Source organism: Electrophorus electricus, chromosome 10 (assembly GCF_041902795.1).
Source record: "Electrophorus electricus isolate QZ-2024a chromosome 10, ASM4190279v1, whole genome shotgun sequence".
Taxonomy (NCBI): domain Eukaryota; kingdom Metazoa; phylum Chordata; class Actinopteri; order Gymnotiformes; family Gymnotidae; genus Electrophorus; species Electrophorus electricus.
The window spans coordinates 4026448-4053808 of record NC_137506.1 but is presented as its reverse complement, the minus strand read 5'-3'; the positions used below and the strand labels follow the sequence as shown (position 1 = coordinate 4053808).

Genomic DNA, 27361 nt, shown 5'->3' with positions numbered 1-27361 from the left:
AAATGTATTTCTTTCTGAAACAAGCACAGGAATGACTCAAATCCACGTTAACTTTGCTCATAATGAACTTTTGCCATAAGAGGTCTATCAAATGCATCAAAGCTCCATCAAATGCACTGGGACTGCCGATGATCATCTAGACACTGAAAACAGTTATCAAGCACTGTAATGAATTGGTTTGTCTTCATCATTCTGCCTTCCGAGAATTTTAAACACCTGCTGTTTGTTACTTCTCAAAATCTGAACTCTAAAGTGCACACTTGCCCTTTTTTCACTGAGAGTACTTATAGTAGCTATCTTTCATTCTTGTTACTCATGTTACTCATTGGTTGACTTATTATACATACTTTTGCCTCGCAGCTTCTTGCAGAGATTGGTGAAACTGTAAAAAGTGACTGCAATACAAAACAAAATATATATATTTAAATATTTAACCTATTCATGGAGATCCAATGAGATTTGGGGACAAAAATACAAAACAATCCATAAAGATTCAAAGAAATAAACATCAGCTATACAGAACGGAAACTGGACATTTATTCTGCTGCGATATCCTGTCTTTGTGAGCAGGCCACGGGGCTACATTTAAAACAAATAAAAACTATTGTTACAACTAATGTTGTTCTGAATTATAAATGTTAGTAATGAACCTTTATGTGAAACTGAGAGAGAGAGAGTAATGATCATGAGAGAGAAAGGTTCTGGTATTCATTGAAGTTGGCATGGCTCTACAGACACAAAAATGTACAGCTATAAAGGCAGATGGGGAGAAAAAATGGCAGCAGAGGGTGAAAATGGAGTTAAAAATAGAGGAAGAAAAGATGGTATTTATAAAGTTGAAGGCTTTATGGTGCACTTAGATGTTTTTCATAGTTTATGTGAAGGCTGTGTGTGTGCTGTGTACAGGCATCCATGTGTGTGTATGCATGCTCACGTGCATGTGTGTGTGTGCGTGCGTGCATACGTGTGCATGTGCATTCGTGTCTGGGTTTTTGTGATCCTGGTAATAGCAGTGTAGTTTCTCAGAAGTAGTAGATGGGAGTGGAGAGAAGGAGAGATCTGTCCTTTTATCCACAGAAAAAAGCAACAACAGACAATCAAACGGATGGGGGGAAAGTGACGATAGCAAAAGAGTGGCTGTCAGATGAAAACCACGACAAACTGAAAAGGAAGCAAGAAGAGAAAGAAGAAGAAAATCTGGTAAGAATTTCACCAACAATTTCAGAAAGCAGAACAGGCGTGAATAACAGTATCATTGCATGGCCTCACTCAGGTAGTGCCAAACTACCTGTAGTCATGTTTCAGAGTTATACTACAACATCCTAGTGGCATGATCCATGACTTTTTATTCTAGGATTCTAATGAGCCCTCTAGGGCTTTTTGCTGCAGTCTAACCTCCAAGACACTCACATACTTAAAGGAAAGAATGCATGAACATTGTGAACTGACTTTTTTTAAAGTTTGTTTTAAAAATGATTGGAAAATATTTTAACATGATATAGTTAAGAACAGATTAGTAAAGCAGACAGTCCAATGAGTTTGTTTTAAAGCTGCTTGCTGTGTTTTTACAGGCCAACATTATAATACAATACAACTTTATTGATACAACATATCTTTATTGAAGTTACACAACATATCTTCACTGATTTTACACATAATGCTTTCATTTGTATGAGTTTGTTTGATTTTGTGTCCACACAATGTAAAAGTTGTCTGCATAAATCTATGCTGCTAAACATTTTGAGTAAGAGTAAATATATAAATTTATATTTATTGCTGTTCTGAATCCATCAGTGGATAAACTAAGTTTGTAATCATCCACATACACCTGAACCATCATGCGCATACTAGTGTGAAGTGTTAAAATATCCTGTGTCGCTCCTTGAGATCAGGTGATATCCCCTGTGCTACACAATGAAACTACACCTACATCTGCTTTTCCTGCTGCTTATGACCCTTCACCTCAACATAATTCTGGTAAGTAACTATGGCAATAGCTTGACATGCACTGATTGTTTATGCTTTTGTAGAAATGTAAACCAAGATGTATTTAACGACACATGTGAGAGTGCAACTCTTTCAGGGAGACAGATGCTGAAAGATGACACGATTCCTAAGATTTTCTTAATATTCTCACATAATATCTGTCTGCATCTCTCTAAGTTCAATTCAGTTAAGAGAATAAGCATATATGTGATATTTATATTGCTTAAGCTTATAGGGTTGCTGAGTTGTTTTGGAATATTAAAAAATATAATAAGAAAGCTCAATAGGAGCTTTGAATATTCTAGAATTTGGAAGAAAATGAAAGCTTGTAATGAACAGAAATACAAAATAAAGGAAGAAAAGTCTTTCCTTCTGTCCTCTTTACACACAAACACAGATATACGCATGGCTATCTTCAGAAAAAAAGAAAGATTTCACAACCCGCCCCCAACCATTCCATTTTTCTGCACACATGGGCTCCAGTACTGTAGTCATTTTATGGAATATGCAACAGTGAAGGAAAGGAATTCTTAAAGGTAGCTATTTAGATCATTTAAAGGCTAGGGTTAGATCGGTCATAGGCTCCTGACCAAGCATTTTCCAGAAGAGTCAAAGTATATTACAATACAATTGTGAAAACTTATGGGTGTGTGTGTGGGTGTGTGCGTGCATGTGCATATGTAAGGGAGGGAGAGCCCAGCGCAGACAAAGACAGGCAGAGAACTTGCTGAAACCATACTTGGGCAGGATTAACCCTGGTAAGATATTATATTTATCATATTCATTACTATCAACAAGAAATGTAGCAGGTAAAATAATTTTTAGTTTTCATGAATCACCTGTTCTGACAATATACGTCTGTACGTTTAAATATCTTTCACTTAATGTGAAGATTTAAACATTTACAGGAAAAACTATTTCAAAGTACATATTCCTAATCCAAGTAAATTCCCCAAAATGACAAACTTCCCATATATCAATGAGAAAAATGCATCTATGTTCTTCCCTTGAACTTCTCACTTAAGCAACACTTAGGCACAAGCCTACCCACTTAAAAAACAATTAAGGGGAGACATACCAAATAAAGGTGTGTACAAATTTGGAAATATTTACAAATGCTTTTATAAACATAGAGTCTAGTTCAAGTTCAAGTTCGGTTTATTCGTCACATACATAGTCATACACAGTATAACTCGCAGTGAAATGGTGGAGTCTATATGAGTTCTTTGGTCAAATGAATTGACACAGTTTGGCGAATAAAGGCAGACCATGCTGTCAGAGTTGAACATTCTTATACATCATTTACTGCTTATTAAAAAGCAAACACATCTGAAAAAATATAAGCTATTCACTTCAGTTAAATTTTGTCTTAAAGAATGTAAGGTGTGATTTAAAAAATAGTAACAAAACCACATTCATTTTAACCTGGCACACAGACTGAAAGCACTGCGATTTTAGTTAACAGAACCCAGCCAACAGACCCATCAAGGTATCAGTGACTAACATTTGATGGCAAACTATCACAAACTATAGATAATATTTGATGACATAGGCAAGCTATCTAACTTTATCTACCTCACATGCTCGAATGGAGGCAGCACTATGTAACACAGAATAAAATGTAAAAATATCCTGTGCCAAAACATTAGAACATATAGGGCCCAGCCCACTCTCATCATACCAGCAACCACAACATTGCAAGCTCTTCACAGAGGTCATCAGATAGGCACCTCTTTTCAGCTGTGTTTTGCTGAATCAATTCCACAACACCTGCAGAAGGCTCAACAGTAAGGTCTGTTGTCTCAGCCCCACCTCCCTCTAAGCTGCACCGCTAAATGTAAACCCAAACTGGTTTGCCTGGTGCATATGGCCATACCCAGACCCATCAATGCCATCTGTACATGCTCAGTGTCATCGATTCCAACTGGGCACTCTGCCTGTATCATAGAACTGTGCTGCCCCCATGCAGCCAGTCATTTTCTAACCCATAAAATCCATACTGGCCTCCCCAGTGACTAAGGCCATACGTAGCCCCACTGGCACCATCAATGCAGGCTCAGGGCCATCAGTATCATCTGGATCTACCACAATACACAGTGACACAACACAACACTCCACTCACCTGGCCAGTCCTCCATGTACCTGAAACACTAAACACTGAACATTTCCCCAGTGTGTCTATGCTCTCCTTATCCACATCCATTGGCTAGCCCTTTCAGCTACTTCTGATAGCTCCTTCACAGCTACCCTTAGTGTACACCTTCTAAAACCAAACTGCATAAGCAATGATGTGGCAGTCTTTGCTACAAATTTCATCATGCAAGAGCACCTGCAAACAAGGAGCTGTTCTCATATGAGAAGATTTTTGTTGCATCGTATGTCTATAGACTGCTTTTTTCCTGTAAAATATATTTATAGTGCTGTACAAAAATTTTAGGTAACTGAGAAAAATGAATTTAAAAAGATTATCTAGATAGTAAGCATTTATTTAATCAGACAATTCCCAAAACTTGAAAAGGGAAGTATCACAAGAAGCGTAACCAATCACGCAGCTGCACATGCAGCACCAAGAGCGGAGAGCTCCCACACATGCTGCAGACTGTTCCAGAGCTTGCTACAAGGAAACCCCAGATCACCGATTTCAGAAGGACCAGATACCGGTGTTCTGGACCACTTCCGGGCTTGAATACAGCTTTCACACTTGACCAAATGTACCGAACTTGTGGAGCAAGCAGACCTAGGTCCGGAAAAAAGCTCTAGTGTGAAAATTCCCTTAGAAGCCCTATCATCTCCATCACCATTGTATTGGTGAAATAGTACAACTAGCCATATCATTGAACTTGGTTGTTTTCCATTATATAAATAAGTCACAATACTTTGCTAACCTAGAAAAGGGGACTAATGTAAAATAGGTTATTAACTATGTGGGTAACTTGGTTTTCGGAATTTTTTATCTGTACCTTGGCTCTGTCGTTGGATTACCCTATGAATTGAATGAGATGTTACAGAAGACTTTGCCTATATTGCAGAACCCAGCAGAATTCCAGAATCTACAGACATCATGCCTAGCATGAAGAAATATCTGCTATATGCAGAGAATAATGTCACGCACAGTAGAAATATATGTAGGCTTAATCCTAAATTTCAGGATGGTGTGTTGTGCACTGGTGGGTGACTTCTTCAGTCAGCTATGCCAGATGATTGTTATCAGACTTCCATCTTGTCCAAGAACATCCACATTGTTGATTTAATCCTGAGGATAATTCATGAAGACACTGGACATTGGGTGAAGAATCACATGCTTTCTACGCTGCTTTTCGACACAGAAACTTTGTATTGCTGGCGCCAACATAACCATGAGAAAGGTTCTCTGCAAATGTGTTTGCAAGATGGCATATCTTGAAGTCACACCAGGTGATCCACCCTTCTTTAGAGTGGGTGTTTATTTGAAGTGAAACATGGAACAGACTACTTGAAGTAAAACATGAGAAAAAAGTGGTTTGGAGTCCTTTTTACATGTTTAGCCACACATACATATTGAGATTGCTTCATGACTCAACACTAATTAATGCATTGCCGTTGTAGGTTGCATAGTGTTACAGTTGAAAGTCTTCTAAAATATTTGCTAGGTCTTTTTGGGATTATTTATTGGTTATACACTGTTTTGTGAATGAATGAATGAGACATTTGGATCATGGCCTGTGCAAATGTCTGCAGGCTTTTTTTCTTTTTTTTTTAATAGAGCTTAATTTGTGTTAAACTGCCCTGAACTCTGTAAAGCACATAATTGACTGCACTGCTTACTTGATTTCAGTGATCAGCTTGTTGTCACAACACATCTTCAGCCTTCTGAGACTAATCATTTTATGATCACAAGTGTACATTTCATTCTGGAAAGGGTAGGAAGTACACTGAATTTTGATAATTATTAGGAATAATTCTTTTTTCTTTGAGAGCTAATTTGGCTTATATTCTTTAAATTACTGTTCTTTTTTTAAACATTTATTTATTTATTATGCCCAAGTAACAAAATAATACAAAATATGTATTGTATTTTGTATTAGTGATATTAAATATTGGTACTACTGTTATTTACATAGTTATTAGATACCAATAATACAAATATTTAACTTATTGATATTGTATGTATTGTGCTATATTATAAATAGCAAATTCAATAGATTATGGATTTGGTAGAGTTCCATCAGCATGAAGTGCAGTTAGTTGGTTGGGCATAGTAGTACAATCAGTATAGCAAATTAGTGTCACTAAAAATTTGTAGTTTCATGTGGAAAATGGAGTGATGAAAGAAAGGATGAATAAAAATATAAAGTGTAATTAGTTGCTTGGGGTCAGTGGGAGTCTTTACCAGGTTTGATGGTTTCAGCTTGAAATGTTAAGGAGTTAAAAAAGAATGGGGGACTGAGGAATGAAGGACAGGATGGAAGAGACAGTGCTGTCATTAGGAAGTGCAGTTTGGTTCATTTTATTCGTGGAAGTATTTTTACCAAGTTTGATTGCTGTATCCTAAACTGGGGGGTTTTCAAATAAGTGGGTTTCTTTGGGATGATGGAAGGATGAATAAAAAGTAAATATAAAAGACAATATGAAGTATAAATTTGTGCTTAGGGATAGCTGTTGAATATTTTTACGCAAGTTTGAGACTATAGCTTGCGCATTTGGGAAGTTACAAAATCAGGCAGGATTGGATAGTTATATAAAAGGATATAAGGGGTTGAAAAGATGTGTGCTGTCAATATGAAGCAATTTAGTTTTGTCCTTGTATATAAATATGTACAGCAAATTTGGGGGCTCTAGCATAAAAACAGAAGGGCTATCCAAATCAATGGGGTCCTATGTGAGGATAGAGGACTCAATGACAGTACAGAAAGGTTAGATAGGAGAGTGTCAAGTATATGGCTCCAGTGTTTTTCTTTTTAACAAGTTTGTAGGGTATCAATTGAAATTTTAGGGAATTATAAAAATAATGGGTTTCTTTGAATAGATTGAGGGATGAATGAAAGAATAAAAGGAGTAGATAGAGGAGGGCCATCAATATGAAGTGAAGGTTGGTGCTTCGGATCAGCTGTTAAGTCTTTTTGTCAAGACTGAAGTCTATAGCAGTGGGTTCATTTTGGAGGATGTATGAAAGGATGCATGAGAGGATCGATTTTACACCAAGTGCCATTAATGTATAATTCAATTTGGTTCTGGGAATCAGCTGTTGAGCATTTACACCAAGTTTAATAATTGTAGCGTAATATTTTAATGAGTATCAAAATCTGTAGGTTCCTATGAACAGACTGATAAATTGGCTAGATGGGGTAGATAAATGAGTCCTTATATACAAGTTTCATAGGTGTAGCTTGAGTTATAAAATCGACAAGTTTCAATGAATAAACTTAAAATTATATAGCTCCTTTCATGAAATGAATGAAATGGGTAGAAAGGATAGACACAACTAATATGAAGTGCAGCTTGGTACTTGAATCTGTATAGTAAACCCAGTGGGACTAGCTTAAACTGTACCAGTATAAAAATCAGTGGTTCCCAGTGGGAGGATGCAAGAATGAATGAAAGTTTAGATGGGTGAACAGACAAGTACCATCAGTACAAAGTTTAATTTGGTGATTGAAATACTATGTCCAATCAGTAAAACAAATTTAATGGCTCTAACTTGAAAACTGAAGGATCAAAATCATTAAATATGTTTGAAGGGATAAAGGGATGAATGGAAGAAATGCTCTCTCCTTACTTCTGCTTTGCAGTAATGCTTTGTGCATTACTGAAATGCTACCTTGGGAGACGTTTGGGGGGGTGGGAAGCGGAACAAATTGGGGCTAACAAACTACTATCCGTGGCACTATCCCCTAAGTCTCACTTTCCGGGAAGTCATGGTTGAGGGCTAGCTAAGGTTCAGAGGAAAAGGTGGAAAACTAATGAGTCCATAAATCAAAGGATTAAAAGGAAAACAAGTTGTCTCACCCCCCCCCCCACCAACCCCCCACCCCCAAAAAACAAACCTAATGCAGGCACTAAAAGCAGCAAGACTCAGAAAAGCAAGGAAGCCACTCAAGAGCTCAAGAGAGATCATTAATGATTAATTTACCAGCTGAGTCATGCACACAGTAAGACAACTAAATATTGAGCACAGAAGTGAGTAACAGCTCCCCTTAAGTAAGAATGGCATAGGAAGTTGCCACTGATTACTAAGGATGAACTGTGTGTCTTCTGGTGGTCACAGTCAGCCTAGAAAAGAACCCAGCCCCAGGCCAGAATATTACAACTCTGTGAATAAAACTGTGTTTAGGAGTAACAAAAAGAGTTTAGGAGATCTTCAATCATATTTCTGAGGTGAATATTGCCTAAAGTTTTGCCAAACGTTTTCTTTTTTTGGTGAAGAAAAATTTTGTGGACTTGTGTGTTTGTGTGTTCGCAAATGAAAAAAGAAATTCATATGTTGACATTCTTGCAATTTTTCATGATCTCACATCTTTGTAAAGTTCAGTATTTTTGCCATGTCTTAATGTATATATCTTAATGTATATAACGGTCTCTCCTTACTTTACAGTAGCCCTCTGTGCATTATTGAAATGCTACAGTCCTATTGGATCCTGGTGTCAGGTGATAAAAAATGGAGAGGTTTTTATACCAAAATGTGTGTGTCCGACATCCTGCCCATGGTTAGTCCTCCACAAAAACATGTTAATCTGATTGCTAGACAGCTACAAAAAGGTATATGAGAGTGCGTACACCTGAGCCTACAAAAGTGTTATCTGTACATAAGGTATAGGGGCAGCCAAGTATATTTTAATTCAGGCACAATACATAAACTTGACAATGAGAAGAAAATGTAACTACTTTTGTAATGAAAATGCATATTACGTATAGGACTGTTTAAACAATGACAGACATAGGAGCACTTGAAATGATCTAAGAATAATGGCTAGCTTGGTTTGTCAAACAACAAAAGGTTTAAACTCTGAAGCAAAAAAAGATACCTTTAGCAAAGTATTTGGCTAATGTTAGCAAATTGGCAGCTAGTGTTAGCTGTACAACCACTTCACAATTAAAAGGGTACATTGGATTACATTACAGTAACAAAATTTCACAATAATTTTGCTGGCCAAGCCAATGTTTATTTTGTTCTTAGCTCAAGCTCTGTTGCTCTCTCTCTTAACTGTCGTCAGCTCTACATATCTTTGCTTTGACCACGGGTGAGGCAGCAGAAGACAGCTTATTCCCTTATTCAGCAATATCACTAACTTTCAGTGCAGTATAATTAACACTTTGAACCATGCCCCCAGTAATATTAATAAGGTAACCAACCCATTGATCTGTCCGTGCATGTGACATTCATAATACAGATGTACATTTACAGCATTTAACTGATACTTTTATCCAAAGCAACTTACAATTATGACTGAATACAATTTGAGTAATTGCGGGTTAAAGACCTTGCTCAGGGGCCCAACAGTGCCAAGTTGGTGGCTTGAATAGCAGCAGAAAGACATTCAGATGTTTTTGCTCTTTACTCATGTAATGCAACTTCTTTCAATTTAAACAAATTAATATTATATAAGATTCATGTTTAGTCTTCCACCCACATAATATAGCCTAATGCTTTCTTGAATCAAGCTGTAGCATTTAATATTGCACAGAAAGACATTGCAGGCTTGTGGTTGTATGTGTTGAATGTATAAGACATATTTTTGATTGTCTCTTGTAAATTCACTTCATGATTCTTTGCAAATGGCCCATTTAGCCTATGCAGTGCAGTGGAGTATATGATATTTCTGTCTTTCATGACAGTCACTATGTCAGATTATAGCCAGGAAGAGCCTTCTCCTATTGTAATGGTGAGCAGTAAGGAGGCAAACGAATGTGCGGTGAAGAGCGAGCTTTATTATTGGCAAATCCGTATTAATAGTCATTTTAATGGTCCAGGGTCATTGAACCAATATGGAGAGTATAGGGATACATGATGAACCAAAAACAAGAGCACACGAAGGCAAACAGGGGAAGCAGGCTATAACAAAGACGCTAGGAAAAACAAACGGCTTGAATTACAAAACAGGCCAACAAACGAAGGTTTTGAAATACAGACAGGCTTTCAATAAACTTTCAGACATACATACAAACAACCAAATGTTCAATCAGTCAAACAATGAACAGCAAAAACACAGGGAACAAGACAGGTTTTAAATACATGAATTTAACAAGACTAGAAACGAGGAACAGGTGAAAGCATGGAAAACAAAATGAGGAGTGGAGAAAACGAAACTAAGGACTTGAACCAAATTAACACCCATGACAGGAAAACCATCAAAGTGAAGAGGGACAAACCATGACACCTATAAAACCCTTCAGTTATGGAACATCTTTACAACCTTAATCTGAGACTCATTCACACTCCCAAATTTTAAATCTAGGTTAAACACTTAAGCTTGGATCAGACTACATTAATTAAATCCAACTTTGACACAGTTTTGTCATAGCTGACAATTTTCCAGTGTTGCAAATGAGGAATGGTCTTGCAATGTGACATAATTAAAGAACAGTGATTTCTAGGATGCCACATGAAAACCTGACAAATATCTTAACACGTCAGAATTTTATTTTATTTTATTTGTATTTTCTCGCCCAGTCAGACATCTCGTACAACATCTCTGCTTGACACTGACCAGTAAAATGACAAGAATGCTCTCAGATGCGCATATGTAAAAAATGGCAAAGAGAATGAAAGGCCCTGCTGTTCCAGCTAGGTGGAACAACGAAACAGAAAGAAATGTTTTTTGAGCTGTGGCAAAAATGCCTTTTTTGACATTTCATCAAGGGAGTACCATGACAGTTAAAAACAGATATATGTTGGTGAGCCATGGCAGCACTTACGCAACCTGGTGCATAGCTAGTTATTATTCCCCAGTAGTTGAGCCTATATTGTTCTCTTCATGACACAAATGAACATTTCCACTTTTCTTCTTTTTGGAAAAAAAGCAGCGTACAAATGCTTCTTTAGTCACGATCGACAACTTGTTGATCCTCCTCTCCCATGGCCTACGAACACTCACAATAATGTGAACAATGATTTGGTTGATTACAAATTTATTTTTTAAATATATTTTTTATTGGTTTTAAGATTTAACAATCTTTCATACAATGACAGAACCACATGCATAGCACAGACTACAGACACTGCACTTGTTAACATATCAAGGATAAATGTAAAAAGAAAGGGGACAGAACCGTTTGCACAGGCTAAAATGTAAGTGTACATGTACTGCATATAAACTATGCACAAGTAATGGAAAAAGCACACCGAACAAACATGCTCTCACTTTTTCTAATTTAGCAAAATTTAAGAGATTTATTAATGATTAATAGTCCATTCTCAACTCATGAAAGTCGCCAGTTCCATAAATGATTATTCCTCATCTACTAAATAGTAGAATATAACTCTCGACTCACAGTCATAATAAACAAAGTATTTTTATTAAATATGCATAGATCGGAAAAACATGCACAATAATCATTGACTAAAATTGTACTAATGACCAGGAGTATTAAATTAGAATTGTTAGAATAACAATTGTTAGAATAACAATTCTAACAAGACAACTAAGCGAAATTTAACACAAATAATTTGCAGGGGATAATGACAGCTGGCCAATAAATTAGATAGAGTATTAAAGGAAGGGGGAATGAAGGGGAAAAAAAGAACAGAAACTTTATCCAACCTCTAGGAATGACTAACCGGGAAATCTGCTCATCAGTCAAAGGAAACGTATAAATCAGATGCAATTTGTGATGCAGGCATTACTGAAATTTCTGAGGCATAACTGAAATTTCTGAGGCATAACTGAAATTTCTGAGGCATTACTGAAATTTCTGAGGCATAACTGAAATTTCTGAGGCATTACTGAAATTTCTGAGGCATAACTGAAATTTCTGAGGCATTACTGAAATTTCTGAGGCATTACTGAAATTTCTGAGGCATAACTGAAATTTCTGAGGCATTACTGAAATTTCTGAGGCATTACTGAAATTTCTGTTATGATCAAGTCATAAGGGGAAGGGGAAGTAATTATGTGTTGATTAGGCTGTATCACAGATGCAAGGGAGGAGTTAACTAATATAATTCAATTAATAACCAATAAAGTTACTATTGATACCAACTAATAACATAAATAAATTTTAATTCCAGTTCTTACAAGTTGCTGGGTGCGACACTGTCCAACCATCTGAAGGGCATAAGAGAAGCGTGTGTTTCATTGGCGTTGTTCGGATAGCCCTGAGAGAGAATTTCAGTTTCCATCACACAGCCAGATGGCTCATGCAGAAAGAGTTCGTTTCCTTGAAATCATTTCAATGGACGTGCACGAGCTATGAAGGCCAATGACGATGAAAGGACCAGGATTCGTGGACCCGGGGATTGGGTCCCCAGAGCTGGCTCGAAAGGGAACCATATAGGCCTTCGCAGGCAAACCTTTCCCATTTTAACCAGATGAGATTGCTCAATATAAGACATGATGGGCAAAATCCGATGTATAAACACGAACGATAAAAAATTAGTAAGCTAATAACAAACAAAAAAAACCCATTAAAATACAAATTATTCCCCTGATGAAACTTTGACCTCGTCAAAGGGGGGCTCTTTGGGCCAGACCCAAGGACCCGCTGGTGCTTTGAGGCTGAGCAACAAAGCCATAAATGTCCTAGCTATCAAGATGGCCTGGCGTTCTGATCCTCAAGCCCCTCTCCTTTGATATGATAGTCATGGTCGAGAAGGAAAAAGCTTACCAGCCGGGTTATAATTCAAGAAACTGTGACCATAAATTCCACAAGACTCAAATCCTTGCCAGGACAACCAACTTTTCTTGCCCCACAGATTCACAAAGTAACAACTTGCCATTTAATCCCTATAATATCAAATAATAATCAACCAGTAATGTATGGTTATTCTAATATAATCTCTAAATTGTGACATTTGCTCCTGTTATTTTATAAGTATCTGTTGTTGCATTATTCTGTTCATTACTTCTTCTTTATTAATTTGCATTATTCACCCAGATTACTTCATTTTTATATTGCTTACCTCCTGCATGCGGTAAACAAATTGTTAATAATTCCTAGATGTATTCACCAGAAATCCTATATGAACCATTTAGACAATATCTTAAAGTTAGTAGTTTGTAACTTCTAGGAATTAGGAAAATAATTACATCAATTATCCAATCGTTCTGCAGCTCCCTGGGATGGTTTACAAATTTCAGACCAGGGGGCAGAAATAGGTATTAATTCATGATTTTCTTTATTTCTTCTTTATTTATTTTCTTTATAAGTGATTATGGAGGATCCTATTGGGAAGATTCTATGTATTTATATGTCCTTGAACTTCTGTGAGGTTAGACAAAGGCTTTGATTTTTTATTTTCAGAACCAAGTCAATAACCTCTAACTAAACTGCTATAGAAACTGGAATCCAGGCTACCTTAGTTTGTTTACCATACTTTAATTTTAATGTCTTTTTTTGTTTATTGGTTGACTAGTTTCTTATCGTTAGCATGTGTTCATTGGAATTTGCTTACCCTGGCTTATGTTGAGAAAAACTCACCTAGATAGGTTGATTGAAACTGGAGTTTCATTGTACTGCCGGGAACCCAAAACTACAGCTTTGGAGGAACCTGCCCGCGAAGGTCTGTGGCACTGTTTGAGCCAGCTCTGAAGGTCCAAATTCCTCAGTCTAAGAACTCTGGTCTCCTTAGACCAAACAACATAAAGGAACAGCGAACTCTCTCTTAGAGCCATCTTACAATTTCAAAGAAAGGACTCTCCTTTCACTGCCATTCGGGCAGTTGGACGAAAGACCGACCTTAACTTCTAGCACACTAACCCGGTGCCTTGAAGTTAAACAGAATCTCCCTCGCTCTTTCTGTGCGGTCAAGAGGTTCCAATGGAACACACTCATGCATCTCCAGATGGTTTGATAAGAACTGCTATTTTCCTCATATGTTACCAGTTTGGTATCAATAGTAACTGTAGTGTTTATTAATTAAATTAGATGAGTTAACTCTTTCCATTCAGCTATGACACAGCGATATTACTGCTAATTTGTTCCCCATTTCACTGTTCACAATGACTAGCTTTCTCTCCTAATCCTCCTATTAGACTGTAGGCACACTTTCATTACAAATTTATTAATTAGTAAGTTTCCTTTGTTGCTCTCATTGATCGATAAGTAACCCACTTGGTTACTCCCATAAGTTGCTTAAAATAACCTGTTTACTTTTGTTTCTATACTCTTTTCTTTATTATCTTTTCTAACTACCTGCATGCACTACTAATAGTTTGTGTTAGATTTTGTTTTTTTACATTGTTAGGATTGTTATTCTAGTTATTATAGTGAACTAGACATGCCTGGTCATTAATAGAATCTTAGTCAATGGTTGTTGTGCATGTATTTTCTATCTATACATATTCAATAAACATACCTTGGTTATTACGTCTGTGAACCAAGAGTGATATTATAATGTTTGGTAGACAAGAAATGATCACTTAGTGAACTGGTGACGTTCATGTGATGAGGCTATCACTAATTAATTAATTAATTAAAATTAATACATTTACCAACTGTAACTGACAATTCATTAAGAGTTTTAATCTGCTACACATTACAGTTTTGTCTGTTGACCATCATAATTCCTTCCTTCTACTTGCCTGCCTCTGTACCTTATATACAGTAGAGATAACACTTTTGAAGGCTTAGGTGTTCCCACCCTCATATTTTCTATACTTGTTCTCTAGTATGTACTCTGTGGATAGTATTAACAAACATGCACTCTACAATCATGTGGTATAATGTAAATGGTAATGGCAAAATGAGAAAAATATGAAAATAAGATGTGTGTATGTGTAGGCAGGGGACACCAGTATGCAGTGTCCTAGGGAAGACCTACAGGAATGAGTGTCTGCTTCACAAAGAGGCCTGTCGCAAGAAACGCCGCATTGGAAAGGCACACAATGGATCTTGTTACGGTATTACAGTTACATATTCACAATTCAAGAACTATTTAATCATATGATAATCATATCATAATCATATTTTAATAGCAGAAACATTAGTGAACACAAAGGTAATGTGGATTTGAGTCCAGTTTGAAGCATAAATATCCCGTTCAATTTATTTATATTTCACTGATGTATTGTTTGTATGTTTAACCTTTAGAATGGGAAGATCCAGACTGTATAAAAACACAGTTCAATCAAAATTTGTTCAGAAGTGCACAGTACTGATGCACTGACTAGTTCAACTACATTGAGTGCGCATGTTTGTGTAAGTCAAAAATGAAAATAACAAAATGTATTTATATAGCACTTTTTACAATAGATGTTGTCACAAAGCAGCTTTGCAAATGTCTAAGTCCAAGCCCCCAGTGAGCAAGCCAAGGGTGACAGTGGCAAGGAAAATCTCCCTAGAGCATGAGGAAGAAACCCTGAGAGGAACCAAGACTCAAAGGAGGGGGGCAACTCCTCTGGCTGACAACGGTCACCGCAATAACAATTATAGCAATGAAAAAATAAGCAATTAATGTCTAGTCCAACTTTCTAGAGGTCCTAGTCTTGTCCCGATAATGTGCATGTGTCCAAGACCCATCCTGGAGGAGAACGTCCATTAAGGACAAAGGAGACGTAGTTGGCTATGGAGGAGGTGTGGTGGGCTACAAGAGGGCACATTGGGGTGGTTGGGGTAGCCATGGCAGCTGAGAAGATGTGTATGTATGTGTGTGTGCATGTGTGCGTCCATGTATGCGTCTGTGTGTGTGTATGTATGTGTTTGATGCAGTGGCTGCAGAGAAGTGCTCGGAACAGGAGTTAGGGCAGTTTCCGTACCGGCTGCTGGACTGGTTCCTTGTGCTAAGCAGAATGGGACAAAGTTATACTGCAGCTCCAACACAGAGCTGCCTCACACACTCACAGAGAATTCAGCTTGCACAGGTAAAAAAAACACACATATACAATGCATGAATCTGGTGCAGGCTATGAAAGGATACACTATCTGTACTAATTAATATACATTAATAATGTTAATAAGTTCATGAATACAGGATGTTAGTGACAAAGCAAACCAATCTGCCAAACGAGAGACGGAAAACTTCATTACTTACCAGAAATTTAGATGTTCTCACATGCTCATGCATGCTCTCACATGCTCTCACCAACACTCACAATCACTCTCATGCTCACGCTCTGGGATTGGGTGTCGTTTGGGCTTTTAAAAAAAAAAAACCTTACTTTTAAAGTGGTGCCGGTGCCTGTTGTAGTATAGTTACGTTATCGCGGAGCTGAGAAAGAGAGCGAGATTAAGAGAGAAAGCTGGCTACAAGATGATGGTTCCTACATGCTAATAAATGATACTGGATGGACTGCTTGTTTATATAACAACACAACATTTATGGTGACAAGGATAGTTTGCGAGTTACAGTGAGCAGAGTGAGCAATACAGCATTTTTTGTTCTTATTTGTATTACATACGCAAGTTGCACTGTGAGGTAGTTGCGCAGAGCTAGTGGCATCAAGATGGATTTGACTACACAAGCCGTGGCAAATCCGGGTGCAGGAAGTACGCACAATGCACAGCTGTCATCCCCTGCGCCGTTGAACCTCAGTGCATTGGATTTGTGCACTGAATTCATGCTGTTTATGGAATCATATGAGTTTTTCGAAATAGCCAGTGGAACAGTACATGCACAGAGATACAATACTGTACTGTATTGGAGCACCAGTTCAGAGCATTTTCTCGAACCTACTGGGAGAGAAAGGTACTTATGCACAAACAGTGACTGTGCTAAAGGGGTATTTTACACCTCGAAAGAACATGGTGTTGGAAAGACATAAATTCAGACAGAGAATGCAAGCTCCAGACCAGCCTATTGATGCTTATGTAAATGCACTAAGCGAGTTAGATAAATCATGTGAGTTTGGAATGCTTGAATCGGACATGTTGAGGGACCAGCTTGTGGAAAAGTGTACGCGTAAAAGACTATGTGACAGATTTTTACAAGAAGAGAGATTAACATTAGACAGGGCTCTCACAATTGCTAGAATTTTCGAGTCAGCTCAGAGGGAATCAAAACTGCTGTCCGATAATGACATGACCAAAGATATTTATGTGAATCACACGAGAAGTGCAAGAAACTTAGGCCATCTGAAAGTAAATGGGTACTGTCACAAAATAACAGTGGGTGAGTAAATTAAACCTGAAGCTGAAGGTTTGAGACATGTGCCTCATGTCTGTAAACCAGGCTGTAAATCAGGGACTGGATAAAATGTTGGAAGATGGAATAATTGATGAAGTAAATGAAGGATCCGAGTGGGTTTCTAACATTTTGCTAAACTCAAAGAAGGATACTAAAGAGATAAGACTATCTGCAGACCTGAGAGAACCAAATAAAACTATGATTAGGGAAAGACACCCGGTACCAACTATAGACAGCATTTTGCAAGCAATGCAAGGAGCAAAAGTGTTTGCTAAACTGGACGCACGGATAGAATTTTGGCAAATTGAGCTAGCTCCTGAATCCAGACATTTGACTACTTTCATAACACACAACCCTTTGGGTTGTCTATTGTGCCAGAGGCGTATCAGAAGGCAATATTCAGTATTGTGTGACAGGCATAGTCTATTTAGATGATGGTATTTAGATGATGTAATTATGCATGCAGAAAGTGAAGCTGAGTTGGAACAGAGACTTAGAAAAGTCATTCAGACATTCCAAGACAGAGGATTAACTTTGAACAAGGACAAATGTGTTTTTGGACTCAGGCAAATTGACATACTAGGTCATGTAGTGTCAGCAGAAGAGATGAAACCTGATCCAAGAAAGGTCGATGCCATTTACAAAGCAGCACAACCTGAGAATATAGCCCAGCTTTGGTCATTCTTAGGAACATGTGGTTTTCTGATGAAATTCATTTCAGATTTTGCAAGCATATCAGAGCCACTTAGGAAGCTCACACGAAAGGGAGTACAGTGGGAGTGGATTTTAAAGTGTGAGAAAGCTTTCAGCAAACTGAAAAGTGAATTGGTGAGTGAACCGTGCCTCGCTTACTTTAATTGGTGCACTGACTGTGGTTATTAGTGATGCTAGTCCAGTAGGACTTGGAGCTGTTCTGCTACAAAGGCAAGAACATGCTTGAGCAAAACCAGTTGCGTACGCTAGTCATTCACTGACCCCCACTGAAAGATGGTGTTCACAGATTGAACGAGAAGCCCTCAGATGTTTATGGGCAGTGGAACACTTCAGGACATATTTATGGGGCAATAAGTTTACGCTACAAACTGACCATCATCCCCTTATCTATGTGTTCAACCCAGAAAAGGCTACCATGCTGCCTCCATGAATTCAAAAATTGGCATGGAGACTGCAGCCATATGATAATAAGATACCAAGATAACATTTTATAAGATAGGAATTTTACAGATTTGTTGTCGAGGCTTCCTGTGTCACCTTACTATCCCAAGAGTGCTGGTAAGAGACAGAGATTTCACAGATATCTCAAGAAGGCCTTCAGAGCAGCACTGGAGAAAGGAACTACAGGAGATCCTCATAGCATATCGCCCTACACCACATTGAGCATCAGGATAGACGCCGGCTTACCTTATTGGAATGGCCCAAGTGTCGCAGAGTGTGGAGCAGGACACACAGACTCCTTCGACTTTGACAGACCTTTATTGACACATAACATAAACAGTTAACATGAATGCATGTAACACTGGCATGAACACTAAAGATGGCAACAGGAACGTATATGTTTAACATGAATACACGAAAGACTAGCAACATGAACAAACAATGACCAACACTGATGCACACACCAACAGGGGTTTAAATACACAGACACATCAACATTAAAGGTGCAGGTGTGTGCTATCATGGGGTGTGGTTACAAACAATACGACGTGACTTTCACTGCACGTGGCGGACCATACTATGTGACCAGTGGCAAGGGGAGCGTTCCATGACACTTATCTTTGGAAGGGATATTCGTACAAAACTAGCATACATGTAGGAGGAGGACAAACCACCAGACATGAGCGAGGAGAACAGAATATAAAAAGACATCAAGAGTCATCATAGAGAGTACAAAGAAAAATCGAAACAGTATGCAGACGAAAGAAACCGTGCAAAAGAATATGATTTTAAAACTGAAGATATTATATATGTTGCAAACATGTTAAATGGAAAGTTGGAATCTATCTACAAGGATAGATGTTATGTAGTGCTTTGACCAACCTCAGAGACCTCTTTTGAACTTGTGAACACAGAAGATGGAACACTTACCACAGATGGTCAATTGTTTGAAGTCCAAATCTTTAATTTAGAACAAAAACTGCTAATGTTGATCACAATCACTGGAAGTCAGCCTTCATAAATGCATGCTCAAATGTCTCTCAACCCAGTCAAACTGCATTCAGGTCTTAATAAAGGATTCACTGACTAGTTGATGTGTTAACAGACATAGTATGATTTACCATTAAGTATAACAGTGAATAAAAATTTCACTACTACAGTGACCTGGATAGGAGTTGGTGGACTATCTTATTTACAAAGGATAATTTACAAATTATCCTTCCTGTTGAGTTCCAGTGAACGTTAGTAATATTTGTGTGTGTGTGTGTGTGTGTGTGTGTGTGTGTGTGTGTGTGCAGCTTCTGTTCTAAATTAAAGAAGCAAAATCTTGGCCAGTCAACTCTAGCTGAGGTAAGTGAAAAATAATGTAAATGTAATTTTTCACAAAACTATCCCTTCGAGTAGCACCGAAATGAAGTAACAAAATCTGCATTGCGATTCGGTTTTGAAGATATCGATCATATAGGAACTGGTGTATGAGAGGCCGTTTAAGGCGAAATCAATGAAACACTATTGCAAGCACACTACTTCCCCCTAAATATGAAACACTGGCACATACATTTGAAACAAATTCACATACACACATACAACTTACATACACATACGTTAACTAGCACTCTCAAACTCTCTCACTCACACTCACACACTCATTCACACACTCATTCATTCACATTCACACTCAATCTCATGTACTCTCACTCACTTTTATTCACTCTCTCATTTACTCAATCGCTCAAATTCTCTCACTGTCTCTCACTCACTTTGTCACTCACTCTCACTCACTCTCATTTACTCAGTCACTCTCACACAATCTCTCACTTACACTCTCACTTACATCACACACTCTCTTGCACTCCCACACTCCTTTTCACTCTCACTGTCTCTTTTTTAGTAAACTTTATTTGCATGACTATATAGAGTAACTACAAAGCAGTATTATAGTAAACATTTACATTTACATTTATGGTATTTGCTAGATGCTCTTATTTAAATCGGCTTACAAAAGTGCTTTGTCATTTACTCATAGAATACATCCTAGTAGGTTAGAGTCCAAGATATCAATTAACTAGAATGCTGTTTAAATACAGGGATCAATGCTGATGCCTAGAAATGCAAAATACATAAGCTCTATCTCAGACAAAAAACAGTGCAATAAACAATAAGTACTAGAGTTTCAGTTAGGCAACAATAGAGCAGTCAACATAAGTGCAATCAACAATACCCTACAATAAGTACTACTTTCAGTTTGTCAACATAGGAGCTTGATCAGTGGTCGTTTAAATATTCCCCAAATAGATGGGTCTTCAGTTGACATTTGAAGATTGCAAGGGACTCTGCTGTTCAGACAGAAAGCAGAAGTTCATTCCACCATCTAGGAGCCATGACACAGAATGGTCTTGATGCTTGTCTTCCATGAAACTTGAAGCATGGTGTTTCAAGCTGAGCTGTACTTGAGGTTCAAAGTATTCGAGGGACGGCTTGGGCCATTTTTGACCATTGACATCATGTATGGAGGAGCTGGTCCATTTTTGGCTTTGTAGGCAACCATCAAGGTTTTAAATCTGATGCGAGCAGCTACTGGAAGCCACTGAAGGGAGTGCAGCAGTGGAGTGATGTATGAACTTCAGAAGATTGAAGACCAGTCATGCTGCTGCATTCTGGACAATTTGTAGAGGTCTGATGGCTCTTAGGGGAAGACCAGCAAGTAGTCTAGCTTTGAGATTACAAGAGACTGCGCAAATACCTGGGCAGCTTCCTGTGAAAGAAAGGGCCGAATTTTTTGTATGTTACAAAGAAGAAGAAGGGCAAGAATGGGTCAGATTTGAAACATGAGTTGAGAACAAAAACTGGTTGTCCAAAGTTATGCCCAGGCTATGAGTAGCTTCAGATGGTGATACCAAGGGGTTCTCGAAGGAAACCGTGAGGTCATAGTAAGGGCTGGGAGTTCCTGGGATGTAGAGAAGCAGAATTTTACTGGGGTTGATCTTCAAGTGGGTGGGAGAAGGGTGGGGGAGAAAAGAAATAATTGGGTGTCATCAACATAGCAGTGGTAGGAGAAGCCATGGGAAGATATTACATCACCAAGAGAATGAGTATACAATGAGAAGAGAAGAAGGCCTAATACTGAGCCCTGGGGGACACCGGTGAAGAGTCTACATAGATTAGATGTAGAGGCGCTCCATGTTACTGGATAGCACTGTCCCTCCAGACAGGGCCGAAACCATTTCCAAGAAGGGCCAGTCACACCAAGGCTGGAGAGGACAGAGGAGAATGTTGTGTTTATGGTGTCAGAGACTGCCGAACAGTCCAGAAGAATCAAGACAGAACACAGTTTGGCAGCTTTAACAGCATGAAGTTTCTCTGTCACTGGTATGAGGGCTGTTTCTGTTGAATGTGACCATTTGTAAGGATCATGCAGATGGTTCTGGGTGAGATAATTGATTGATTGTTAATTTCTCATTCAAGGGCTTTTGAGAGGAAAGAGAGAAATGATACCGAATGATAATGAAAGAGAGATAATTGATTATGTTGGAGCCATCGACTGTGGCTTTCTTGAGGACATTCACCTTCTTGGCCTTCTTAAACAACATGAATGAACCTTTGCAATTAAGGAAATTAAGAATTATATGTTAGAATAATGAATTTGAAAATAACTAATTGGTATGAAAATGTTTCACATTCAGTGAGAAAGTACAGCTCTGTCTCTACAGTGTCATTATTGCACTGCTGGCAATGTTTCTGCTCTTCGGGCACCCATGAGTTCTTATATTGGCCAGTCCCAATAACCAGGCTCTGTTCTCTGAGTCTGTACTTTGCCAACATGGTTCTGTGCTTAATATCTCTCTCTGTGAACATGTAATCTGCTACAGTGTACTGTCATTTTATGGCCAGATAGCATTGCATTTAGCTTTGCACTTGTGTTTGTGTGTTCCAATGGGTAATGTAGTTTTGTTTTTGAAGTGTTATAATTTGGTTTGGTCTGATCTGGTGTGAAACAGTATTAGTGTTTGTTAATGAACTCTTGTCAGGACCAGCTGAACATTCACTCTAACACATTCTCACTCACGCAATCTCTGACACTCTCAGTCTTGTCTCTTTCACTGTGTCACTCACTTTGTCTCACTCTCTCTTTCTCACTCTTTCACATTCTCTCACCCTCAGAGTAGGTTTGCTCTGCTGGATCGTAACAGGGATGGAAAGCTCAGTAGGAGGGATCTAAAGAAGCTTCACTATAAGAGGATGCCTCTGGAGCACTGTGCTAGTGCATTCTTCCAGTGAGACACACACACACACACACACACACACACACACAGCATTTTGTCATAGTGTTGTTCTATCTCCTCCGGAATAACCTTATACAGTATGTGATGACAGTGTTAATCCTCCCCAATAATCCTCCTCAGTCTCAACTCTTGAAAGTTGGAAGTTCGACAATGCGATTATTTCTCTACCAAAAATCAGAATATCGCTCTTGACTAAAAGATGTCATAACTAAGGTATGTTTATTGAATAAACAGAGATAGGAAAACATGCATAAAAATTATTGATTAAGATTCTACTGTTGACCAGAGGTATTAGTAGAGTTCACTAGAATTACTATAGTAAAACAAATGTAACAATGTAACTGTAACATGGAGTGAATGGCAGGCAGATACAAATGCTGAGAGGAGCAAGATTTATTAAGGGCAAATCCAGAATCAAAGTCAGGTTCAGGATCAAAGAGCCAACATGGAGTCTAAGAAAATATGGTAAAACACAACAGAAAACAGGCTATGATCAAAATTAAAGCCAACGTGAAAGCAGAGTCTACAGATCAAACAGCTACATAGAGTGAACACAAATGAGGCAAGGATTAACAATGACCAGCAACAAGACTGAACAAACACAGGGTTTAAATATATGGGTTAATGAGAACTAAACAAGACACAGGTGAAACTCATGAGGGGCGAAAAAAATGAAACTAAGGAATAGAACCAAAACAAATAAGCACATGGAAACCAGGAAGTAAACAAGGACATTAGAAAGAATCCGGGAGGTCCAGAGGCAAGGCGGCGGATCTGGGAGGTCCAGAGGGGTGGTATTGATCAGCGGTGGTGGGTCCAGTAGGTCTGGAGTCCTGGCCACAAGAACAGACCTGATACTTGACAAAGGCACAAAAACAGACAGAGCAGCGTGTGTTTTGCCGGAAACAGGCTGGGCTGGCGTCTTTCATGCCAGGATCAGGAACTGGCAGAGCATCATCTTCCATGCCAGGAACTGGCTAGGCAGCTTCCTTCAGGCCAGGAACTGGCTAGGCAACTTCCTTCAGGCCAGGAACAGGAACTGGCTGGGTGGCTTGCGGGACAGCTGCTGGTACAGTCGGGGTGACCCTGGAGGAACACACAGATACAGAACCCACACAACATCTCTCAAGACTCATACAGGCTATGGGGAGCTCACAATTGCGCTTGAGCACATATCTTCTGTAGAATGGGTTATCTGAGCATTCACTCCACATACTCACATGTTGTGCTGCATTTTACTTCTACCTGCAGTATTGATCAAGACGAGCAGGCTCATGGGCGCTTACCTGAGACAGAGTAACTATAGTAACAGACATGCCCCTAACATAAACACATTCCATTTGAATCTGATGAAATTTATGGTCACAGTTCCTTGAAGTATACCCAGGCTGGTAAGAGGTTCCTGCATTCTAATCTGTGGATTTATGACACCTAAGAAGAAGGGGAAGGGTCAGAAGCCAGGCCAACGTGATCGGCTAGGCCATTTTATGGCTAGGTTGCTCAACATTATGGTGCCAGAAGGGTCCTGGGGGTGAAAGAAATCTCACCCTGACCAGATGAAAGTTTCATCAGAGGAATAATTCAGATAAGGGAGTCAGATGTCCTTTGATGTTCCTCTTGTTTATGTATAGCATAACTGGCACAAAAGTATATCTTGTGGCTGTGGTATATATAATTGTGTTTGACTTTAGACTTCTAAACTGCCTTACTAGCTGCCTAATTAGTTACACATAAATCAAATTAACACAATATTTTTAGATAAAAAGCATTTTTATTTTATTAATATTAATCACATGGTTTATATATAATTATTTTTTCTCAGGCACTTATCCACATTGGTCAAAAAAGTAACCACATTCTCTTACCAGCCAACATAGCCTTATATTGGGCCACATGTAGTCATCAACAATGCAAAGAATATTTTCCCTGACAATACAGCATGGGGAAAAATCTCTGGTGATAGCTGATCCAGCTGTGGCAAACTAGTGCTGTGATTGCCCTACATATCTGAGCGTTTAAAAGTGGAATTTGGTCATAGGGATGATGATCATATACTTTCCATTTCCCAGTAGAAAATAGGATTCCTCAATAGGATTGAGGAATGGGGAATATGGAGAAATTCAGTAGACATGCCTGGATGAGCCCTAAGATAGTCCCTTACTGCAGATGTGTGATAGCATGAAACATTGTCCCATATGACTCCATAAAGTTGGCCACTGACTAGAAGTAGAAGTAATAGTAGAATAGTAGTTAGTAGTTAGAATAGTAGAATAGTAGTTGATTTGGTTTAAAGTTAGATTTGGAGGCAGTAGTTAAGCAACTGCAAATCGGGCCCAATTTCAGGAAGTGTTTTGGATTGTTAATTAGCAGCTGCAGCCATTATGTTATGATTTGCTTTATCAGACAATTTCATGTCATTTTGTGTTACCAAACGATCACCATGTCTACTGCCTACTGTTACAAAAGGTCCATTAGGAATGGAGGCTGATGTGCAAGCAATAACAAATTGTTCAGTGTTTGCTGTTTTGCTCTTAAGCATTTGAAATGGACAACATGCACTGAAGGCTTGGTCAATGCACTTTATCACCTGAAGAAAATTGTAATTGCATTTACATCAGAATATTTACATCAAATCACTTTACTCTGATCCACCTGCAAAGAGGTATGAAGTAATTTGCTCATGAGTAGTTAGTGGTGCCACTCAAGATAGAAATAGAGCTGTATTTCTGCAAAAGTACTGCATGCTTTGGGTCATCAGCAGAGCGACAGTGTAAAACTGAAAGTTGATTGGATATTAAACACCAATTTTTCATTTATATTATGGCAGATTGTAATGGAAATCATGTATGTGTTGGTCTAGAAATGTATTGCACTACTTTTGCACATTCAGATGCATTACATGGATGACCATGATTTTTGTGTGCAGGTCATGTGACAAAAACAGGAATAACAAGGTTACTCTGAGGGAATGGACTACCTGTTTGGTGAATTGCTCAGAGCAATGGTTCCAGAATTTCATGTGTAAGTGACAATCCTTTTTGAATATTGTTGTGTCTACTTTTTCATCATTGCTTTTACTGAACCTCATCTCTTCCACATAGCTGTGAGAATGGGCTCTCCTAAGCTCTGTCCTTGATGGTGCAGCAATTCTCTGCAGAGAAGCCAGGACCTGAAGGACGCTAACGGAACTCATCAATTTTCTTTAAACTACATGAAAAATTGCTACATTTATTCTACAAACCTTTAACATGCACCTTAAAGTCAATTGAATGCACTATAAGGTAAATGCACCATAGTTCTTGGACAACATGATTCTTTAAAGGCCCTCATGATTTATTTTTTGCTATGGTTCAGTGGTAGCTCAGTGGTTAAGGTGCTTGATTTGTAATTGAATGGTTCCTGGTTCAAGTTTCCACTGTTGGGTCCCTAAGCAAGGCCCTTAACCCTCAATTGCTCAAGTTGTACTCAGTTGTAATTCTAAGTTCCTTTGGATAAACGTGTCAGGTAAATGCAAATTCTGCTGCATTTCATCACACTTCATGTTCCTTTTCCCAGCTTCTAAACAGCCATTTTGGTTACTGTGTATCTATATGTGTGTGTTTGCATGTGTATTTGCTAGAGAAAGATTGAGAGCGAGAGAATGGGGAATGCATCACACAAGCAGTAATTATTATGGAACTTCAATTATTATTGAAGGATAAAGTAGATGAGAGAATGCAGGACAGAATGAAAGAGAAACTAGGTAATATCCCTATAGGATGTAAAGAAGACAGATTGAGAGGTAGTATTTAATCTAGGGATGGAGATTAATAGAGGGATGGTGATTAGACATGAGCAGAGCAAAAAGAATAAATGTAACAGATGAATACAAGGTGGGGAGGCATGGGAAAAGTCAGAATTAATCATATGAAAAGATTAAGCTGTTATTCCTCAGACTGCAGGCTTTAGTTTTCTTAAATGTTTCACCTTAAATTGTGTGTGTTCATTTTTTTTCAAAGTTGTTTGAAAAATTATATGAGGTCCACAGGGAGACAGGATTTCACATTAACATGTAAAACAAACTATGGACCCTGTTCCCCAAATGCATTTTTATTAGCTTTGTACCACTAGACTCAGCCTTCTAACAGATATTATACTGTTCCTTATATAAACTCTATGTGTTTGGTGTGAGGTGGCACTCTTATTGCAATGTCCCAGTGCTTATGTAGCATGGATGGGTTCATGTCATGTGTCATCAGAATGCCAATGTGTAAAATGTCAAAATGACACACAGATCTTTAGTCATCAGGTTATATCATATTTGCTACTGGGAATCATAAACAGCACAAACATACCGATCTTTAGTAAACAGGTTATATCGTATACATAGGAGAACATAAATGTGTTAATAGAGAGAGACAATCACTTGCAGGCACAAAGGAAAAGAGCCACATCCAGTTTTCTGTCTTCATTCTTCTGTTTATGTATCATGTAATTCATTATAGCTACTGTGACTTATAACTGTCTCTGTCTTAGTGCTACATAATAAAAGTATTCTGATGCTATACAATGCTGCAGTTTTGGACAATATTTGCTTCTGTAGCTCTTAATCTGAAAACAAATTATATTTAACATTCGTTCTTTATGGAACAAAAGATTACATGAGTTACTAATGAGATTAACATTAGATTTACTAATATTT

The 27361-nt window shown here is 38.3% G+C and overlaps 1 protein-coding gene across 1 annotated transcript; it reads left to right on the top strand.

Moving 5' to 3' along the window:
* The first annotated feature begins 1035 nt into the window (after positions 1 to 1035).
* sparcl2 (SPARC-like 2) lies at positions 1036 to 25816 on the top strand. Its single transcript, XM_081721910.1, has 8 exons — positions 1036 to 1200; positions 2672 to 2744; positions 8558 to 8669; positions 14902 to 15028; positions 15840 to 15980; positions 22559 to 22671; positions 25607 to 25701; positions 25782 to 25816. The coding sequence occupies exons 1-8, from the start codon at positions 1036 to 1038 to the stop codon at positions 25814 to 25816; spliced, it is 861 nt and encodes a 286-aa protein (XP_081578036.1).
* Positions 25817 to 27361: the final 1545 nt, after the last annotated feature.